This window comes from Ursus arctos, unplaced genomic scaffold (assembly GCF_023065955.2).
Source record: "Ursus arctos isolate Adak ecotype North America unplaced genomic scaffold, UrsArc2.0 scaffold_30, whole genome shotgun sequence".
Classification (NCBI taxonomy): domain Eukaryota; kingdom Metazoa; phylum Chordata; class Mammalia; order Carnivora; family Ursidae; genus Ursus; species Ursus arctos.
This window is the reverse complement of record NW_026622986.1, coordinates 13,980,441-14,000,118: the sequence shown is the minus strand read 5'-3', so window position 1 is coordinate 14,000,118 and position 19,678 is coordinate 13,980,441. Positions and strand designations below refer to the sequence as shown.

Sequence of the window (19,678 nt, the reverse complement as noted above, 5' to 3'; positions counted from 1 at the left end):
TCATTAATTAGAGTCTTATTTTCAAAGTCTTATTTTGATAAGCATTTATTGGCTCAGACCTACATAAGTCAATATGATATTCCTAAAACTTCTTTAAAAATTATGGAGTACCAGGGCACGTGGGTGTCTCAGTCAGTTAAGTGTCTGCCTTTGGCTTGGGTCGTGATCCTGGCATGCTGAGACTAATGATGTACTGTGGCACGCCAGGCTCCCTGCTCAGTGAGGAGGCTGCTTCTCCCTCCCCTTGCTCTTGTGCTCTCACTCTCTCTCCCTCTCAAATACATAAATAAAATCTTTTAAAAAAATTATGAAGTGTTAAGGTGAGGGGGAAGAGTCAAGCGACTTTGTACTAAGACGTGACTTACAGTTATTTTATGCAGGAAAGATCTGAAACAATCATAGAGAAATAAAAGTATAAAATCAAGTACAAATGGGTGGCAAAGAGAACGATAGCAGACATCTCTTTTAGTAACTCCTAGTGGTTTTAATTTTGTTCCTGATTTCCTGAGTTATTCAAGGTTCCACATTCCAAGACACTGCTACAGTATAGATAACATTTTGTTGAAAATGAGTTTAATTTAAAATTTGAGCACCTGGCTGGCTCAGTCAGTAGAGCATGTGACTCTTGACCTTGGGGTTGTGAGTTTGAGCCCCATGTTGGGTGTAGAGACTTAAAAATAAAATCTTCAAAAAAATTTTTGGTCATAGTTTTGCATTAGACTGTTTTCACTCTACTTCCAAACTGTATTATTTTATTTATTCAGGTTGATGATCTTACAGCAAAACTAGAAACTGCGTCTTCAAAATGTCTACAACTGGATGAAAAAAACCAGGTTCTCTCTCAGAAGTTATTATCTATGAAGGAACTACAGAAAAAATGTGAAAAACTAGAGAAGGATAAAAAGAAGTTGGAACAACAAGTAGTAAACCTGAAGAGTCATGCAGAAGTCAATATGGCAGAATACAGTAGAATAGAACAATATAAACGGGAACTGGACAAAAGGGCAAGGCTGGATATGGAGGAAAAATTAAGAGAAGTCAATCTGTTTTTACAGGTTAATTTATTGATCTGTAATATGCTTTAATTCATTTCACTGCAAATTACATTTTGGTTATATGCATTGTATAGTTTTCCTCTACTTCCTTTATAGCAATTTGGTAAATTTCTGGAAGCATTTGTTCCTTCCCTTTAAAAATTTCAGTTTTCATCATCATTCTCACTAAATTGGTCTTTCGGAATGATTCATAGTAGAGAATCATTTTATTTCTTAAGACCAGTTGGTATAAAACAAGACTGTTGAGAGGAAAAGAAAAAATTGTGCTCTAAAAATTTGAACTTTGGGGTGCCTGGGTGTCTCAGTCGGTTGACCAGCTCAGGTCTTGGTCTCAGGCTCATGAAATCAAGCCCCTCATTGGGCTCCATGCTGGGCATGGAGCCTACTTAAAAGCAAAATTGTACCATACTTGGGTTTTTTTTTTTTTCTTTTAAGATCTTATTTGTTTGTTTGTTTGTTTAGAAAGCATGAGCACGGGGGATGGACAGAGGGAGAAAGAGAATTTCAGACAGACTCCATGCTGAGTATGACACAAGGCTTTATCTCAGGACCCTGAGATCACGATCTGAGCAGAAACCAAGAGTCGGGCGCTCAACCGACTGACCCCACCAGGAGCCCCATGTACTTGGATTATTCTTAAGTTGTATTGTTCACTTTTTAAAATTTTTAAATGATTCTCTTATTCTTTGAATTATCATATTGCGTGAGTTCTAATATAAGAATGATTGAACTTTATCATTCAGATTTAATTCAGTTGACATTGATGATAAATATCTTACACTTCGGCTTTTTTCACATTTAAAATTGCTCTCTGAATCATTGACTCAAAACTAAAGGAAAGAAATATACTATAATTACCCAGGTTATAACTGTTTTAAAACAATGTTTTTCATTTGCTTTAGGCACAAGTAGCGTCTCAAGAAAGCTTAGGACAGTTAAGAGACAGTAATAATGCTTTAATAAGTAGTCAGATGGAACTCAGAATGAAAGATCTGGAATTTGAACTATCCAAAATGAAAAGTTCTCAAGAACATTCTAATAAAACAGAGTTGGAAAAATACAAGGAATTGTATTTCGAAGAAGTAAAAGTTCGAACGTCATTGACAAATGAACTGAACAGGTAATTTAAAACAGAATCATAGAAAATAGATGTAGCTTATTAATTTGCCTCTAAAGCATAATTTTTATGGAGCCAGGTTCATGAGATGAGTAATAAGTGAAAGTCAACTGGATAGCATAATTTTGGAAAATGATGTTTATACATGAACTGTGAGATGTTAGGCCAAGACAGTTTGCATCGCTCCTCCTTTTTCAGTTTTACATGATTTTATTTTTTTCCCCCTCAATATTTTCAGTTAATCTGATCGCCTAGTGTTTAAGCTAATTGTTTGAAGCTTTATAATTTAGACAGGCAGCATATTATTATAAAATTGTTTGTCAGAATTACCCTAAATAGAAATGAGTTTATTAATATTAGGGAGTTTATTTGTGGAAGATTACATCTTTAACCCAAAAGGTCAAGTACCAATACTGCACATCCTCACAGCTTGGTAGATTTAGTTTTTTGATTGTGATCTTTGGTATTCTTAACTAGAGGGTGCTTTGAAACAAACTATTCTTTATAGTTTTTCTACTTTACATAAGGGTATATACATACAGAAAGATTCACCTAGGGGTGAAAGGCAGTGTAATTCCCAAAGTGGCTAAAAATAGCACCATGGTGGACATGACAAGGAGGTGTGTGGAAGACAGAAAGGGCAGATTCCACCTCCAGTACCTTGGTAACTGTGTTATAACCTAATCGCATCTGGAGCTGTTTTAGTTCTTTCTGATCACGACTCTGCCATCTACTTCTCCCCTAGCAATTGTTGGTCTAAATTATTCCTCAGTTGCCAAATGCTCAATTTCTCTGAGGTAATGAGTGAAATGTACAAGAGTGGTGAAAGCAAATGCTTGAAAATGTCTTTGAGGGATGGCTTGTTTGTAGTTTTATTTTCTTTTAAAGATTTATGTATTTATTTGATAGAGAGCGAGTGAGTGAGCACAAGCAGGGGGAGCGGCAGGCAGAGAGTGAGGGAGAAGCAGGCTTCCCGCTGAGCAGGGAGCCTGACGTGGGGCTCGATCCCAGGACTCTGGGGTCATGACCTGAGCCGAAGGCAGATGGTTAACTGACTGAGCCCCCCAGCCCCCTGGGGTGGTTTATTTTTATATCTCTAAAGTGTTTACTAAATATAAGTATGTGTAATGGCTTCCTCAAGAGTCTCGTAAGTACTGCCATTCTGGAGGGCAGCAATTATTACCTATTAAGCCGTGTATATCACTGATAGCCATTTCTCTCCCTCCTTATTTTGAATTACTTGTTAGTTAGGAGTCCCAAGAAATATATGTACTTATTTAGAACAATTTTAAACCTATAATATATGTAGTAGGTCTTCTCTGTCACATTTTCAGTGTTAAAACACCATTTAAGGGCATGTTCTGTTTACTATTATGGAAACTTAAAAAAAATACAAGTCATTTAGGAGTGATTTGGGGAGAAATGAAATACTAAGCATTGTGTTTTGTAATCTTAACAGGACTAATGAGAGGCTGGCAGAGATCAGAACCAAACTTCTAGTGGAAAAACAGCAGAAAAGGAACTTCCTTCACACTGTTACTATGAGTCCTGTCTTGGAACTGCCTTACGTCAGAAATATCAATAATAGTTTAGCTCTCAATAGACATGTTGCTCCAAGAGAGAATGTCATGATTCCACCCTCAAGCTCGTGGCCTTCAAATAATGGCATCGAGAGTTACTTATTGAAGGTTAGTTATATAGTCTTATCTTTTTTTCCTTGGGTTTCAGATTTCTGATATAATTTTTATTTTTAATTTGGTGAAATCCTGAGTTGTTTAACTGACTTATACACACTAGTAAAAGACATAATTATTTGTGCTAATAAGGAAATGAGACAGAAAATTTGTGATTTTTTTGTTGTTGTTGTTCCTGGAGCTCTTACTTTCAAGAGATAACTTTATTCAATAAATATAATTAAACTGACATATTTTATTATTGTTTTAAAGATTTTATTTATTTTAGAGAGAGAGTGCACAAGAGGGAGAGAGAGAGTGAGACTCTCAAGCAGACTCCCTCCCCGCTGAGCATGGAACCCTATGTAGGGCTCAGTCTCACGACCCTGAGATCATGACCTGAGCTGAAATCAAGAGTCGGACACTTGGGGCACCTGGGTGGCTTAGTCATTAAGCATCTGCCTTCGGCTCAGGGCGTGATCCCGGGGTTCTGGGATTGAGACCCACATTGGTCTCCATGCTCTTCTGGGAGCCTGCTTCTTCCTCTCCCACTCCCCCTGCTTGTGTTCCCTCTCTCACTGGCTGTCCCTCTCTGTGTCAAATAAATAAATAAAATCTTAAAAAAAAAATGTCGGACTCTTAACCGATTGAGCCACCCCGAAAGTGACACATTTTATATTTCTTGAAAAGTTACACTGAAATTCAATTTTAGAAAGTAAATATTATTGCTCATTAACCAAATGTACACTTAGATACCTTGACTTATTTTCTGGTTGACAATGGTTTGTAACAATTTTAAAGTTTGCTGTTACCAATTTTTTCCACCCATATGCGTAAGTGAATGATTAGAGTCCAAACAATCCCATATGGATGTTAATTATTTGGAAGAATCCATGAAAAGTTCTTTTATGAATTACATAAACTTATAATCCTAAAAAGATTAATTTTTCTTTTTAAGTTAAAATTTTTGGCATTTTCTTACAGGAGAGTACATCCTTTATTGCTTTCTTACTTACAGCATCTTTTTTTACTTATAGCACTTGTTTCAATTTTTACAAAATGTCTTGCTGAGCAATTGTAGAGCATTTTCTAAATAGCTAAATCAAGCAAATATTTGATTTTTTTTTTAAAGGAGAGAATGGCAGTGCAAGCACGGGGTGAGGGGCAGAGGGTAAGCAGGCTCCATGGTCAGTGAGGAGCCTGATGCACGGCTCAGTCTCACGACCCTGAGATCATGACCGGAGCCAAAATCAAGAGTCAGACGCTTAACTGACTGAGCTACCCAGGTGCCCCACAATTTGAATTTTTAAAATGAAGTTCACACGTATCTACCTTGCCATCACTTAAGTTGGTGATTGATGACTAAGATGAGTATGATAGGGAGTCTTTAAATAGCAGCTAGTTTCCATTGTGTATCATTGTTATTAAAATATCCATTTCAATCAATGCACATAGGTTTATGGTTTTGTTGGTATATTCATGGTCTTATTGATGTGGACAAAAGTAGCATAGGCTCAGGATAAATGAGGCCTCAATCTTGGTCTTTCATTCGGCTTCCTTATTGTCTTGCTCTCTTCCCTTCTAATTTGAGGACTTTCTTTAGTGTTATGCTTGGATGCCTTTCTTTTTCTTTTTTGTTTATCGATTATAGATTTTTGGTTTGTGATCACCATGAAGTTCATATGTAACATCCTATGTATATAGCGGTCTCTTTTAAGTTGATGTTTAAGTTCAAACTCATTTTATAAACACTAAATTTTACACCCCTCCTTGTTTTATGTAGTTGATGTCTTAGTTTACATCTTTTTATTTTGTGTGTCCCTAAGCTAATTACTGTAGATATAATTGATATTACTACTTTTGTCTTTTAACCTTCATACTGGCTTTATAAAAGTGATTGCTCTATTACCTTTACTGTATGTTTGCTTGTACCAATAAAACTCTTTCTCTTGTAATTTTCTTACTTAAAGTTATGGCCTTTTCTTTTCTTTTCTTGTTTATTTTTGAGAGAGAGAGAGCAGAGCAAGTGAGAGCAAACACAAGTGGGAGGGGAGGGCCAGAGGGAGAGGGAGAGGGAGAAGTAGGCTCCCTGAGCAGGGGACCTGATGCGGGGCGTGATTCTAGGAGGTCCCTTAACCTATCCTCATTTCTAAAATTCTTTTTTCTTTTTGGCTTGGATCGTTTCTACTACCCTATCTTGCAGATCACTCATCTGTTCTTCTGCAGCTTTTACTCTGCTGGTGATTCCCTCTGGTGTATTTTTCATTGCAGTTATTGTATTCTTCAGCTCTGATTGGTTCTTCTTTATATTTTCTCTTTCTTGGAGTTCTCACTGAATCCATCCATTCTTCTCCCAAGTTTGCTGAGCATCTTTATGACCATTACTTTGAACTCTATCAGGTAGATAACCTATCTCTTTTTCATTTAGTTATTTTTCTGAAGCCTTGTATTGGTCTTTCATTTGGCACATATTCCTCTGTCTCCTCATTCTGTCTGACTTTCTATGTTTGCTTCAGAAATTGTTCTTGTCAACTTTTTCCCTCTTTAAAGTATGTGGCTTTGAACAGTGAGTGTTCGTTATGAAGTCAAGGAAGAAAGCATTTCTAAGTGTTGTCTGGCCATTTTTCTTGGAACTGTGGTGGGGTAGGTGGCAGATGGCGTTGCTCTTCTTTTTCTAAGTTGAGAACACAGGAGTCAGGCAGATGGAGATAAGCTTAGTAACTTTATTACCGATACATACTAACAAATTGGAGGATGTGGTTTAGGCATGTAGCCACAGTGAGCTTCCCAATACTTTATCCCAAATTAGGCACTTCCGCACACAGTTGTAAACGGGGGGAACAAATGTTAGATGCCCATCCCAAAAAGATGAGAACAGGCCTGAATTGATGTTACTGTGGCAGGCACATCTTTTCAGAGAAGAGATTTGCAACCACGTACGCACTGCTTAGTGCCTTCTCCCCAATTCACCCATTAGGTACATCTCCCTTCCTGTCGTGAGGAAGGTAGAGAAAAGTCCTCACATGGAAATGAAGATTTACCTATAATTTCTGACTGGACTTCAATTGTAATTAAAGTTAGTCATGTCTTTTGTACATACCAACTAATGATGAGAGGTCGGACAGGGCATGCTAGATGGTAAGGAGAAATCTGTTTTGTGTTTTAAATTTTGCTATAAATAACTCACAACACAGGTAACTCATTTATTGGTTGATTTTGCTAAAACCAAGTTTTATTTGAAGGAAATGAATAATTCTTTCAAGGAAGAATTTCCTCAGCTTCAGGTTCTTTGGTTCAACTAAAGATTTTCTCCTTCAAGTTCCCTGTCCTGTGGTTAAAAAACTTTGTGCTTATAAATTGAGTATATTGACTGTTACTAATAGGAGTTAAGATAACTTCTGTTCTTTTATGTTTGTTCATGACTTCAACATTTATAATTTAGTTAGAAAGTTATGTTGTGCCTAATGCCTAAACGTTATTGAGCCATATGACAAAGTTTTATATATTCATTTTCTCTGAGTTATCCTTAAAAACACATGTGTTTTTCCTGACTATGGGGAAGTAATTGGCATAAAACTCTAGGCTCAGTAAGACCTAAATTAGCACATTCCTGGCCTGCAACTAGGTGGGTTTTTGACCTCAGGCAAACTACAATCTCTCTGAGGCCTTTTTGTCTCCTCTGTGAAATTAGGAACTTTGACTAAGTTAGTGACTTCCATACCATTGGAAAAAAATTTTTTTTCAAAGAATAGAACTTAATTTTTTTTTGCATTAAACTGTATTATATAAAACAGAGACAAGTAGAGCTCTTTAGCTAAAGGAGAGATGAGACTACACCTGTAGACTTCCTTGTCCCTCAATCCTGCTGTGTCCCCAGTGGAACCTTAGATTTCTATGGGCGATAGTTTGAAACCTGACACTTATGAGAAAATCCTTCTAGTTAATAATTCTTTGGATTAAAATTTGCTGATACATTGTACATTGTTTTTCTGTGTATAATTTTCTTAACCTCCTATGTTTTTGATAAATGGAAAAGTATAAATAAAATTGCAAATGTGTTCTCTTTATTAATGGACCTCAAGCTGTTTCTACCATCTAAACACAGTTCTCACCTGGAAATAAACACAGGTCCCAGAAGTAAATATTTAGGAAAAGAGCTTTTGGGGGAAAAGATAATAACATTACCTTGATAGTTCTTTAAGTCACGCTGTATAAAAAGTGGTTTATATCTTACATAGTATTTATTAATGGTATTATAAAATTGCTTCAATAAAAGCTTCTCCCATCAAGTGGTATTGAGTTACTAATTTTACAAGGCCTGTCTTGTAATGTTGTCAGATTATTCATTTTATAAGGCCGGAATATAATGTTATGGTCAAAAAGTGTTACGGTTTCTCAAAAAATTAAAAATAGAAATACAGTACAATTCAGTAATTCCACTACTGGCATTTACCCAAAGAAAATGAAAACACTAATTCGAAAAGTTGTACGCACCCCTATGTTTTTTTGAAACATTATTTACAATAAGCAAAGGACGGAGGCAACCTCAGTGTCCATCAACAGATGAATGGATAAAGAAGATGTGTTATATGTATACAGTGAAATATTAGTCAGCTATAAAAAAGAATGGGATCTTGCCATTTGTGACATTGGTAGAACTAGTATTATGCTTGTGGGATCGAGCCCCACATCAGGCTTCTCCGCTATGAGCCTGCTTCTTCCTCTCCCACTCCTTCTGCTTGTGTTCCCTCTCTCGCTGGCTGTCTCTATCTCTGTCGAATAAATAAATTAAAAAAATCTTAAAAAAAAAATAAGAACTAGTATTATGCTAAGTGAGATAACTCAGAGAAAGGTAAATACCATATGATTTCCCTTACACGTGGAACCCAAAAAACTAAACTACTAATAGCCTACTGGTGACTGGAAGCCTTACCGATAACATAAATAGTCCATTAACCCATGTTTTGTACATTACATGTGTTATATACTATATTCTCACCCTAAAATAAACTAGAGAAAAAAATGTTACTGGGAAAAACAGCAGGAAGAGAAAATACACTAATACATATTGTATCAAAAAAAGTCTACGTGTAAGTCGAGTAGACCTGCACAGTTCAAACCCATGTTGTTCAAGGATCAACTGTATATTACAAGTATTCCCATCTAGAATATTCTTTCTTAGACCTTTCTTATAAAAGGTATCCTCTCATTGAATGCCCAAAATGAGGTCTAAAGTAGGGTACTGGGGTTCCTGGGGACTCAGTCAGTTGAGTGCCTGCCTTCAGCTCAGGTCATAATTCCAGGGTCCTGGGATAGAGCCCCGCCCACTTCAGGCTGTCTGCTCAGTGGGAAGTCTGCTGCTTCCACTCCCTCTGTTCCTCCTCCCACTTGTGCTCCCGCTCTCTCTCTCTTTATCTCTCAAAATAAAATTGCTGCTATAAACATTGGGGTGCAGGTGCCCCTTCAGATCATTACATTTGTATCTTTGGGATAAATCCCTACTAGTGCAATTGCTGGGTCGTTGGGTAGCTCTATTTTCAACTTTCTGAGGAACCTCCATACTGTTTTCCAGAGTGGCCGTGCCAGCTTGCATTCCCACCAACAGTGTAAGAGGGTTCCCTTCTTCTGCATCCCTGCCAACATCTGTCGTTTCCTGACTTGCTCATTTTAGCCATTCTGACTGGTGTGAAGTGAAATCTCATTGTGGTTTTGATTTGTATTCATTTCCCCGATGCCGAGTGATGGTGAGCATTTTTTCATGTGTCTTTTGGCCATTTGTATGTCTTCTTTGGAGAAATGTGTGTTCACGTCTTCCACCCATTTCTTGCCTGGATTATTTGTTTTTTGGGTGTTGAGTTTGATAAGTTCTTTATAGATTTTGGATACTAGCCCTCTAACTGATATGTCGTTTGCAAATATCGTCTCCCATTCCGTGGTTGTCTTTTGGTGCCAGCGACTGCTTCCATTGCTGTGCAAAAGCTTTTTATCTTGATGAAGTCTTTGTTTCCCTTGCCTTTGGAGACCTGTCTAGCAAGAAGTTGCTGCGGCTGAGGTCACAGAGGTGGCTGCCTATGTTCTCCTCTAGGATTTTGATGGGTTCCTGTCTCCCACTTAGGTCTTCCATCCAGTTTGAGTCTATTTTTGTGTATGGTGTAAGAAAATGGTCCCGTTTCATTCTTCTGCATGTGGCTGTCCAATTTTCCCAACACCATTTGTTGAAGAAACTGTCTTTTTTCCACTGGCTGTTCTTTCCTGCTTTGTCAAAGATTAGTTGACCATAGAGTTGAGGGTCCATTTCTGGGGTCTCTATTGTGTTTCATTGGCCAAAGAAACAGAATGTTTTTGTGCCAGTACCATACTGTCTTGATGATTACAGCTTTGTCATAGAGCTTGAAATCCGGAATTATGATGCCACGAGCTTTGGTTTTCTTTTTCAACATTCCTTTGGCTATGCAGGTTCTTTTCTGGTTCCATACAAATTTTAGGATTATTTGTTCCAGCTCTGTGAAAAAAGTTGATGGTATCTTGATAGGGATTGGATTGAAGGTATAGACTGCTCTAGGTGGCATAGCATTTTAACAATATTTGTTCTTCCAGTCCATGAGCGAGGAATGTATTTCCATTTCTTTGTGGTTTCCTCAGTTTCTCTCATGAGTGTTCTAGAGTTTTGAGAGTACAGAGCCTTTGCCTCTTTGGTTAGGTTTATTTCTGATTTCTAATCTTACGGGTTTTGGTGCAATTGTAAATGGGTTTGACTCCTTAATTTCTCTTTCTTCTGTCTCTTCGTTAGTCTATAGAAATGCAACTGATGTCTGTGCACTGATTTTCTATCCTGCCAGTTTGCAGAATTCCTGTATGAGTTCTAACAAGTTTGGGGTGGAGTCTTTGGGTTTTCCACATAGAGTATTACGTCGTCTGCAAAGAGTGCGAGTTTGACTTCTTTGCGGATTCGGATGCCTTTTATTTCTTTTTGTTATCTGATTGCTGAGGCTAGGACTTCTAGTACTATGTTGAACAACAGTGGTGAGAGTGGACATCCCTGCCGTGCTCCCGACCTTAGGGAAAAGCCCTCGTTTCTTCCCCATGGAGAATGATATTCCCTGTGGGCTTTTTGAAGATGGCTTTTATGATCTTGAGGTTCTGTTCCATCTATCCCTGCACCGTGAAGAGTTTTTTTTTTTTTAAAGATTTTATTTATTTATTTGACAGAGATAGACACAGCCAGCGAGAGAGGGAACACAAGCAGTGGGAGTGGGAGAGGAAGAAGCAGGCTCATCGCGGAGGAACCTGATGTGGGGCTCGATCCCAGAATGCCGGGATCACGCCCTGAGCTGAAGGCGGACGCTTAACCGCTGTGCCACCCAGGCACCCCCGTGAAGAATTTTAATCAAGAAAGGATGCTGTACTTTGTCAGTTGCTTTTTTGTGTCTATCGAGAGGATCAAGTGGTCCTTGTCCTTTCTTTCCTTAAAGTAGCATATCACATTGATTGATTTGCGGATGTTGAACCATCCTTGCAGCCCAGGAATAAATCCCACTTGGTTGTGGTGAATAATCCTTTTAATGTACTGATGGATCCTGTTGGCTAGTATCTTGGTGAGAGTTTTTGTGTCCGTGTTCATCAGGGATATCGGTCTGTAATTCTCCTTTTCGGTGGGGTGTTTGTCTGGTTTGGGGATCAAGGTAATGCTGGTGTCATAGGAAGAGTTTGGACGTTTTCCTCCCATTTCTATATTTTTGAAACGGCTTCAGAAGAATAGGTATTAATTCCTCTTTAAATGTTTGGTAGAACTCCCCAAGGAAGCCATCAGCCTTGGAGTTTTGTTTGTTGGGAGATTTTTGATAACTGCTTCAATTTTCCTTGCTGGTTACGGGACTGTTCAGGTTTTCTGTTTCTTCCTGTTTCAGTTTTGGTAGTTTATACGTCTCTAGGAATGAATCCATTTCTTCCAGATTGCCTAGTTTGTTGGCCTATAGTTGTTCCTACTATGTTCCTTAAAATTGTTTGTATTTCCTTGGTGCTGGTTGTGATCTCTCCTCTTTCATTCGTGATTTATTTATTTGGATCCTTTCTCTCTTCTTTTTGCCAAGTCTGGCCAGGGGTTTATCAATCTTACTAATTCTTTTTTTTTTTTTTAAGATTTTATTTATTTGACAGAGATAGAGACAGCCAGCGAGAGAGGGAATACAAGCAGGGGGAGTGGGAGAGGAAGAAGCAGGCTCATAGCAGAGGAGCCTGATGTGGGGCTCGATCCCACAACGCTGGGATCACGCCCTGAGCCGAAGGCAGACGCTTAACCACTGTGCCACGCAGGAGCCCCGATCTTACTAATTCTTAACCAGCTCCCAGTTTTGTTGCTGTGTTCTACTGTTCTTTTGGTTTCAATTTCATTGATTTCTGCTCTGGTCGTTATTAATTCTCTTCTCCCGCTGCATTTAGGCTTTAATTGCTGTTTTTTCTCCAGCTCCTTTAGGTGTAAGGTTAGGTTGTGTATTTAGGACCTTTCTTGTTTCTTGAGAAAGACCTGCATTGCTCTATGCTTCCCTCTGAGAACCGCTTTTGCTGCATCCCATGGGTTTTGAACAGTTGTGTTATCATTTTCCTTTGTTTCCATGAATTCTTTTCATTCTTCTTTAATTTCCTGGTTGACCCATTCATTGTTTAGTAGGATGCTCTTGAACCTCCATGTATTTGTGTCCTTCCAAATTTTTTCTTCTGACCGAGTTCAAATTTTAAAGCATTGTGTTCTGAAAATATGCATGGCATAATCTCCATCTTTTTGCCCTGGTTGAGTCCTGATTTGAACCCAGTGTGTGAAAATCTACTCTGGAGAGTGTTCCATGTGCACCTGAGAAGAATGTGTATCCTGTTGCTTTAGGATGAAATGCTCTGAATATATCCATGAAGTCCATCTGGTCCAGTGTGTCATTCAAAGCCCTTGTTCTTTGTTATCTTTTGCTTAGGTGATCTATCCATTGCAGCGGGTGGGGCGTTAAAGTCCCCTACCTACTATTATTGTATCATCATTGATGTGTTTCTCTAATTTTGTTATTAATTTGTTTATATAGTAGGTTGCCCCCATGTTAGGGGCATAAATATTTACAATTGTTAGATCTTCTTGTTGGATAGACCCTTTAATTATGATAGTGTCCTTCCTCATCTCTTATTACAGTCTTTGGTTTAAAATCTAATTTGTCTGATATAAGGATTGCTACCCCAGCTTTCTTTTGATGTCCATTAGCATGATAAATGGTTTTGCACCTCCTCACTTTCAATCGGGAGGTGTCCTTGGGTCTAAAACGAGTCTCTTGCAGAGAGCCTATCAATGGGCCTTGCTTTTTTATCCAATCTGATACCCTGTGTCTGTTGATTGGGGCTTTTGACCCATTTACATTCAGGGTCACTGTTGAAAGATATGAATTTAGTGCCATTGTATTATCTATAATGTCACTGTTTCTGTATATTGTCTCTGTTCCTTTCTGGTCTGTGTTACTTTGTTGCTCTCACTTGGCTTCAAGGATCCCCTTTAATATTTCTTGCAGGGCTGGTTTAGTGCTCACAAATTTTCTAGGTTCTGTTTGTCCTGGAAACTCTGTATCTCTCCTTCTATTTTGAATGACAGCCTTGCTGGATAATGTGTTCTTGGCTGCATATTTTTACCATTTAGCACATTGAATATATCATGCCTGTCCTTTCTGGCCTGCCAGCTCTGTGTGGACAGGCCTGCCCACCAGCCTTATGTTTTCACCCTTGTCGGTTAAGGACCTCTTGTCCCGAGCTGCTTTCAGGATTTTCTCTTTGTCTCTGAAATTTGCAAGCTTCACTACTGTATGTCGAGCTGTTTACCTATTTTTATTGATGTTGGAGGGGGTTCTCTGTGCCTCCTGGATTTAAATACCTGTTTCCTTCCCAGATTAGGGAAGTTCTCTGCTGTAATTTCTCAAATATACCTTCTGCCACCCCCTCTTTCCTCTTCTGGGATCCCAATTATTCTAATATTGTTTTGCTTTATGGTATCACTTATCTCTCGAATTCTCCCCTCGTGATCCAGTCGTTTCTTTTTTCTCAGCTTCTTTATTCTCCCTCATTTTGTCTTCATATCTCTACTTGTCCTTTCTGCCTCATTTCTCCTAGCAGTTACAGCCTCCAATTTTTAAAATTTTAAATATATCATTTTTGTTAGTTAATTATAGCTCAAAAAGTCTGGAAAAGATAAGCAAATAGTGTTTTATTTCACCTTACCCATTATGTATGTGATAAATTTTTTAAAAATTCCTATTCAGTTATCTGACACATGATATATCATTAGTTTCAGATGTAGTGTTCAGTTAATTATCAGTTGTGTTTAACACCCAGTGCTCTACACATCACGTGCCCTCCTTCATGCCCCATCACCCAGTTACCCCAACCTCCACCCACCTCCCCTCCAGGAAATCTCAGTTTGTTTCCTATAGTTAAGAGCTTCTCATGGTTTGTCTCCCTCTCTGATTTCTTGCCATTTAGTTTTCCCTCCCTTCCCCTATGATCCTCGGCACTGTTTCTCATATACCACATAGGTAGGAAACCATATGATAATTGTCTTTCTCTGATTGACTTATTTCTCTCAGTAAATACCCTCCATTTCCATCTACATCAAGTAAATTGTAAGATTTCGTGGTTTTTCATGGCTGAGTACTATTCCATTGTATTTATATATACCACATCTTCTTTATCCATTCATCTGTTGATGGACATTTGGGCTGTTTCCACAGTTTGGCTGTTGTGGACATTGCTGCTGTAGACATTGGTGTCTAGGTGCCCCTTCAGATCCCTACGTTTGCATCTTTGGGGTAAATCCTTGTCGTACCATGACTGGGTCATATGGTAGCTCTATTTTTAACGTCTTGAGGAACCTCCATACGGTTTTCCCGAAGTAGAGCCTCCATTTATGATTGTGTCTCATTAATGGCCTTTTGATTTCGATTTCTTAAGATTTTATTTCTTTTATTTCTCCAGAAAGGGATTCCCTAGTGTCTTCTGTGCGTTTTTCAAGCCCAGCTAGTATCTTTATAATTGTTATTTTGAAGTCTAGTTCCACCATCTTACTTATATCCGTACTGATTAGGTCCCTGACAGTCAGTACTGCCTCTTGTTCTCGTCTTTGAGGTGAGTTTTTCCATCTAGTCATTCTGTCCATAGAAGAATAGATGAACGAGAGCACAAAATACTAAACTAGCAACAATGACCCCAGAGAAATATACTCCTAATAAATCAGAAGAGACCTGAAACCAAAGAAGTAAATAAAATAAAAATTAAAAAAGGGAAAGAATATAATCAGGTAGGAGATGAGAACAGAGTAATACACTAGACTCTGGGTGTATTTTGGTCTGTTTGTGAGGAGAAACTACATATGCAAAAATAAAGTTAAATACAATGAAAGGATAGAACGTAAGTATAAAAATGAAAATTTAAAAAGTTGGGAAAAAAACGAGTTGCCAAAATAAGAAAATGAAAAGGAAATAGAAAATTAAAGTGGAAAGATTAAGGAATCATGAGAAAAAGCCAGGAATTCTTTATAGCATTTTCCCCTCGTGCTGGAGTTCTGCAGTTCCGTGTGCTCTGTAAACTTGGTCTTACTGGGATGTTCTTGCTGGTTTTCTGAGGGAAGGGCCTGCTGCGCTGATTCTCAGGGGTCGTTTCCCCGGCTGTATTGCACTGCCCTTGCCAGGGGGGCCGGGCTGAGTCATCTGCTCCGGATTGCTCTATGTGGCTTTTGTTCCCTGAAGGCTTTCCGCACCACTTTAGAGCATGAGAATGGAAATGTCAGCCTCCCAGTGTCCAGCCCTGGAGCTGGATGCTGGCACCCTCTACTCTTCAGTGTGCCCTCACGGAGAAGCTGTCAGACACTTCTGTCTCCCTGGTTTCTGTCTGCACTCTGTGTACCCCCAGCCTGTGACCGAGCATTTTTATCTCAGCCCCGCCACCCCCTTTGGAGTTTCCAAACTTTGTTGCCTCCTGTGGCATGCATTCACACCGCTCCTCCAGGGGGTGGGAGGGAGGTCTTGCCCTGGTTCTGCCGCTTGTTGGGCCACCACTCTGAGAGCAGTCGCCCAACCCTTGGCAGTTCATGGTTTATGGCAACACCCAGCTGAAAGCCCCCTCCTCCGCTCACTGGTTGCAGCCGGCTTCCCTGCTCAGATGCCTGGGAACTCTCCCACACTCAGACAGCCGTGTTCTTTCTGTGATTCCGGGGATCCTGAGCCCGGGCTGTCCCACCTAGGATTCCACCCTGTTTCTCCACCTGAGTGCCTTTCAAGCAGGGATGTCCCTCACCGGAGCAGACTTCTAAAAGTTCCAATTTGCACACGACTGCTATATCACTTTCTGAAAGCTGGCTTGTGGATGCTCCCTCCCCTTACGGTTTATCTTCCCATATATCCCCTCGCATTCGCATCTCCGCACCTCCTACCTTGCAGAAAGTGGTCGCTTTTCTATCTGTAGAATTGCAACCGTTCTTTTCTTAGATCTCAGGTTGAGCTCACAGGCGTTAAGAGTCATTTGAAAGCTATCTAGCTGAATTCCACGGAGTGGACGAAACGATGGTCCCCTCCTCCTCCGCCATCTTCCTCCTCTTCCAGAATTCTGTGTATTCAATAGACCAATATTAAAGGTACTTTTTATCAGATTCATCTAAATAGCATTCCATATGTTTCTTCTCAGTTACCTAAGATTAAAATAAGTAGGGATTTATTTTATTTTATTTACGTGATTATTTTTCTATTTAAGCAATCCCTAATTTAGTTGTAGTCTCTGCAAGTGTTATTTGAAGACCACATTTCATAAGATATATATAGTTCCTAAAATAATATCCCTTGTTTAACATGACATTCTAAATAATATTTGACTTATTTCAGGTGCAGAAGGAGTTCGAAAAAAGAATATCTAGAGAACTAAAGGCAGGTATGTTGCCAAATTTATGAATTAAGATGGTCATCGATTTCTGAAATAAACTATGAATAGTCAATGGCATCTCTTTCCATTGTTTGGGTAATAGGTACTACATTAATGTTTTTTATGTATATCTAATAAAAAATGTAAGACATAACCATACTGAAGAACATACTTATTCCTCATTTAGTCATCGTGTTTCAGACTTTTAAAAAAAAATCCCCAAATGTCTATGTATCTGTTATTATTTCTGGCTATACTCTTCCTTCACTTCTTCCATTCCTGTGGAACTGTCACCCTGAATATGTGGGCTTTCTCAAATTCTTGTTTCTGCTAGTGGTATAAGACCAAAAAAACCAGACTTGTCTTAGTAACACTTAGTGAAGCAATTATAGTTCATATTGTAGTTCATATAGCTGTCACTTGACAGGTGACATTTAAATCTCCAGTGATTGATTTGTCATTGGTTGACCTTTTGCCATTGGGTAAAATTCCAAGTTCCTTACGTAGAATAAAAACACTCAGATCAATTTGGTTCTTGCCAGATTATTCAGCCTTCTCTTGTGCTGCTTACCCTACTGTGCTGCTTTGCTCTAGCGCCTCTTCAGCGTAGACTGCTTGCAACTCCACAAGTGTTCTTCCTCACTCTTTGTGTATGTTCTTTGTATATGCGTCTTCCCTCTACCTGGCACCCTTTTTCCTCGTCCTTCAGGTATCAGCTTACATGTCACCTCCACCAAAAGCAGACAATATTGGTAGAAAACTAGGATGTCCCTTCTGTGTGCTCTTACAGTGTCTTATTTTATACCTGTCATGGTATATTCAACGCTGCAAATTGCCTGTTAGATTTTTCAGTTCATAGTATATGATTGTTCAGGGGTGGGCTCTGTCATCACCTTGTCATTTCCTCTTGTAATGAGAAAACCAGAAGCTCTGATATTTGTCCACAATAGCAATTAACTCAGTGGCAACCATGAGCAAAATATATTTAAAAGGAATCTTGTATTTTATTTTGTAGCTGTATGTAGATATTTTTCATTATTCTTAACACTCATAAAGCTTCAACTTTGTTTTTTACTAACTTGTAGTTAACCACGAAGTATTTTAGATAAAGAATAGAATTCTTTTTCTTTTCAGCTGCTGCTGAATTGGAATCAGATTCATCCTATTATACCTCGTCTTTCTTCTGAATCACATCTAAATCAAGTTCTATGGAAAACATCAGAAGGCTTTTTACAGAATTCGAGGAGCCGTTATAGGATCTGAAAGATAAATAGTAAAAATGTATTTACTGGATGTTTATATAACATTATACGTGTTTCCTATTAAATGTATGCTGTGCAAAAATCTTTATTAAAGGAAGATGTTTTGAACCATGTGTGTAATGAAAGTTTATATAATATTTTAAGCTGTGTTTCTTGGCACCTAATGAACTTTTAAGCAGATTTTATACATGGAAACCAGCACTATTGGGTTTTACGTGCTTCAAGCTTCCCAAATACCAGCTTTTTAAACAGCACCCAACCAACCAAGTTGTCATTAATACTTCAGTGGTGTTAACTGATAGCTTTTTTGTATTTTCCAATTCTTATTACTACATATGGACCTGGGGATTTAGACAGACATCATTTTGATATATTGCTGCTAAGGCTATTGTCAATGTTTGTACGCATTACAATTTTTATAGTGCCATAAAACCTATGCATAATTTTAAGTTTAAATACTGTTTTTTTTTTTAAAGATTTATTTATTTATTTATTTGACAGAGACAGAGACAGCCAGCGAGAGAGGGAACACAAGCAGGGGGAGTGGGAGAGGAAGAAGCAGGCTCATAGCAGAGGAGCCTGATGTGGGGCTCGATCCCGCAACGCCGGAATCACGCCCTGAGCCGAAGGCAGACGCTCAACCGCTGTGCCACCCAGGCGCCCCTAAATACTGATTCATAGCTCTTTCCTCATGGTGAAAGAAGATTTGCCTAAGGCTTTTTACCTTTTCTGTTTATTTTTTATTTACTTTTTGAGAACAGTCTTAAAATTAGAGAAAAGAAAAATTAGAGGGAAAAAAAGAATTTTTCCCTCAGAACCATTTGCAAGTAAATTGTTACATTATGCCTGATTCCCATAGCATTTATATCCTACAAGTCAGTACATTCCACATAATTACCATACAACCCTGACAAACAGACAATGAACTCTAATACAATTGACCCTTGAATGATGTGGGGGTTAGGGGCACTGACCGTTTGCAGTCAGAAATACATGAATAACTTTTGACTCCCAAAGCCTTAACTACTAATAATCTGCTGTTACCGGATAACTTACTGGTACCAGAACAGTCGATTAACCTGTGTTTTGTATGTTATATGTATTCCATACTATAATCTTACAACAAAGTAAGCTAGAGAAAAGAAAAGGTTATTAAAATCATAAGGAAGAGAAAATACATTTACAGTACTGTCATGTATTTATTGAAAAAAATCTGCGTATAAGTGCACCCATTCAAGCCGTGTCCACTGTATATTCTTTTTTTTTTTTTAAGATTTTATTTCTTTATTTGGCAGAGAGAGAGACAGCGAGAGCACAAGTAGGCAGAGTGGCAGGCAGAGGGAGAGGGAGAAGCAGGCTCCCTGCTGAACAGAGAGTCTGATGCGGGTCTTGATGCCAGGACTCTGGGATCATGACCTGAGCCGAAGGCAGATGCTTAACCGACTGAGCCACCCAGGCGCCCTATACGTTCTATCATTTAATCCTCATATTCTTTTTAAGTCTTGTTACTTGTCTGTAATATCCTTTCTAGCAAGGAAGGTCCTGTTCAGAGCCATGTATTTAATTCAGATGTTGTGTGTCTTAGTCTCTTTCAGTTTAGAAGGGTTCCTTAGTCTTTCCTTGATTTTCATGACTTTTAAT

General features: G+C 38.7%; 2 protein-coding genes across 2 annotated transcripts in view; both read left to right on the top strand.

Moving 5' to 3' along the window:
* Positions 1-19,678, top strand: part of LOC125281624 (ankyrin repeat domain-containing protein 26-like) — a 564,334-nt gene that overhangs the window by 342,669 nt on the left and 201,987 nt on the right. The window lies entirely within an intron of this gene.
* On the top strand, positions 765-18,142 carry LOC130542186 (ankyrin repeat domain-containing protein 26-like). The gene is made up of 4 exons (XM_057304729.1): positions 765-2,175; positions 3,632-3,860; positions 16,739-16,784; positions 17,910-18,142. Exons 1-4 carry the CDS (start codon positions 2,027-2,029, stop codon positions 17,960-17,962), a joined length of 477 nt encoding a protein of 158 aa, XP_057160712.1. The 5' UTR covers positions 765-2,026; the 3' UTR covers positions 17,963-18,142.

Coding starts and splice junctions, on each gene's coding strand:
- LOC130542186 (XM_057304729.1), top strand. CDS start 2,027: ATGGAACTCAGAATGAAAGATCTGGAATTTGAACTATCCAAAATGAAA. Junction 2,176..3,631: donor TTGACAAATGAACTGAACAG/GTAATTTAAAAC, acceptor TAATCTTAACAG/GACTAATGAGAGGCTGGCAG. Junction 3,861..16,738: donor TCGAGAGTTACTTATTGAAG/GTTAGTTATATA, acceptor GACTTATTTCAG/GTGCAGAAGGAGTTCGAAAA.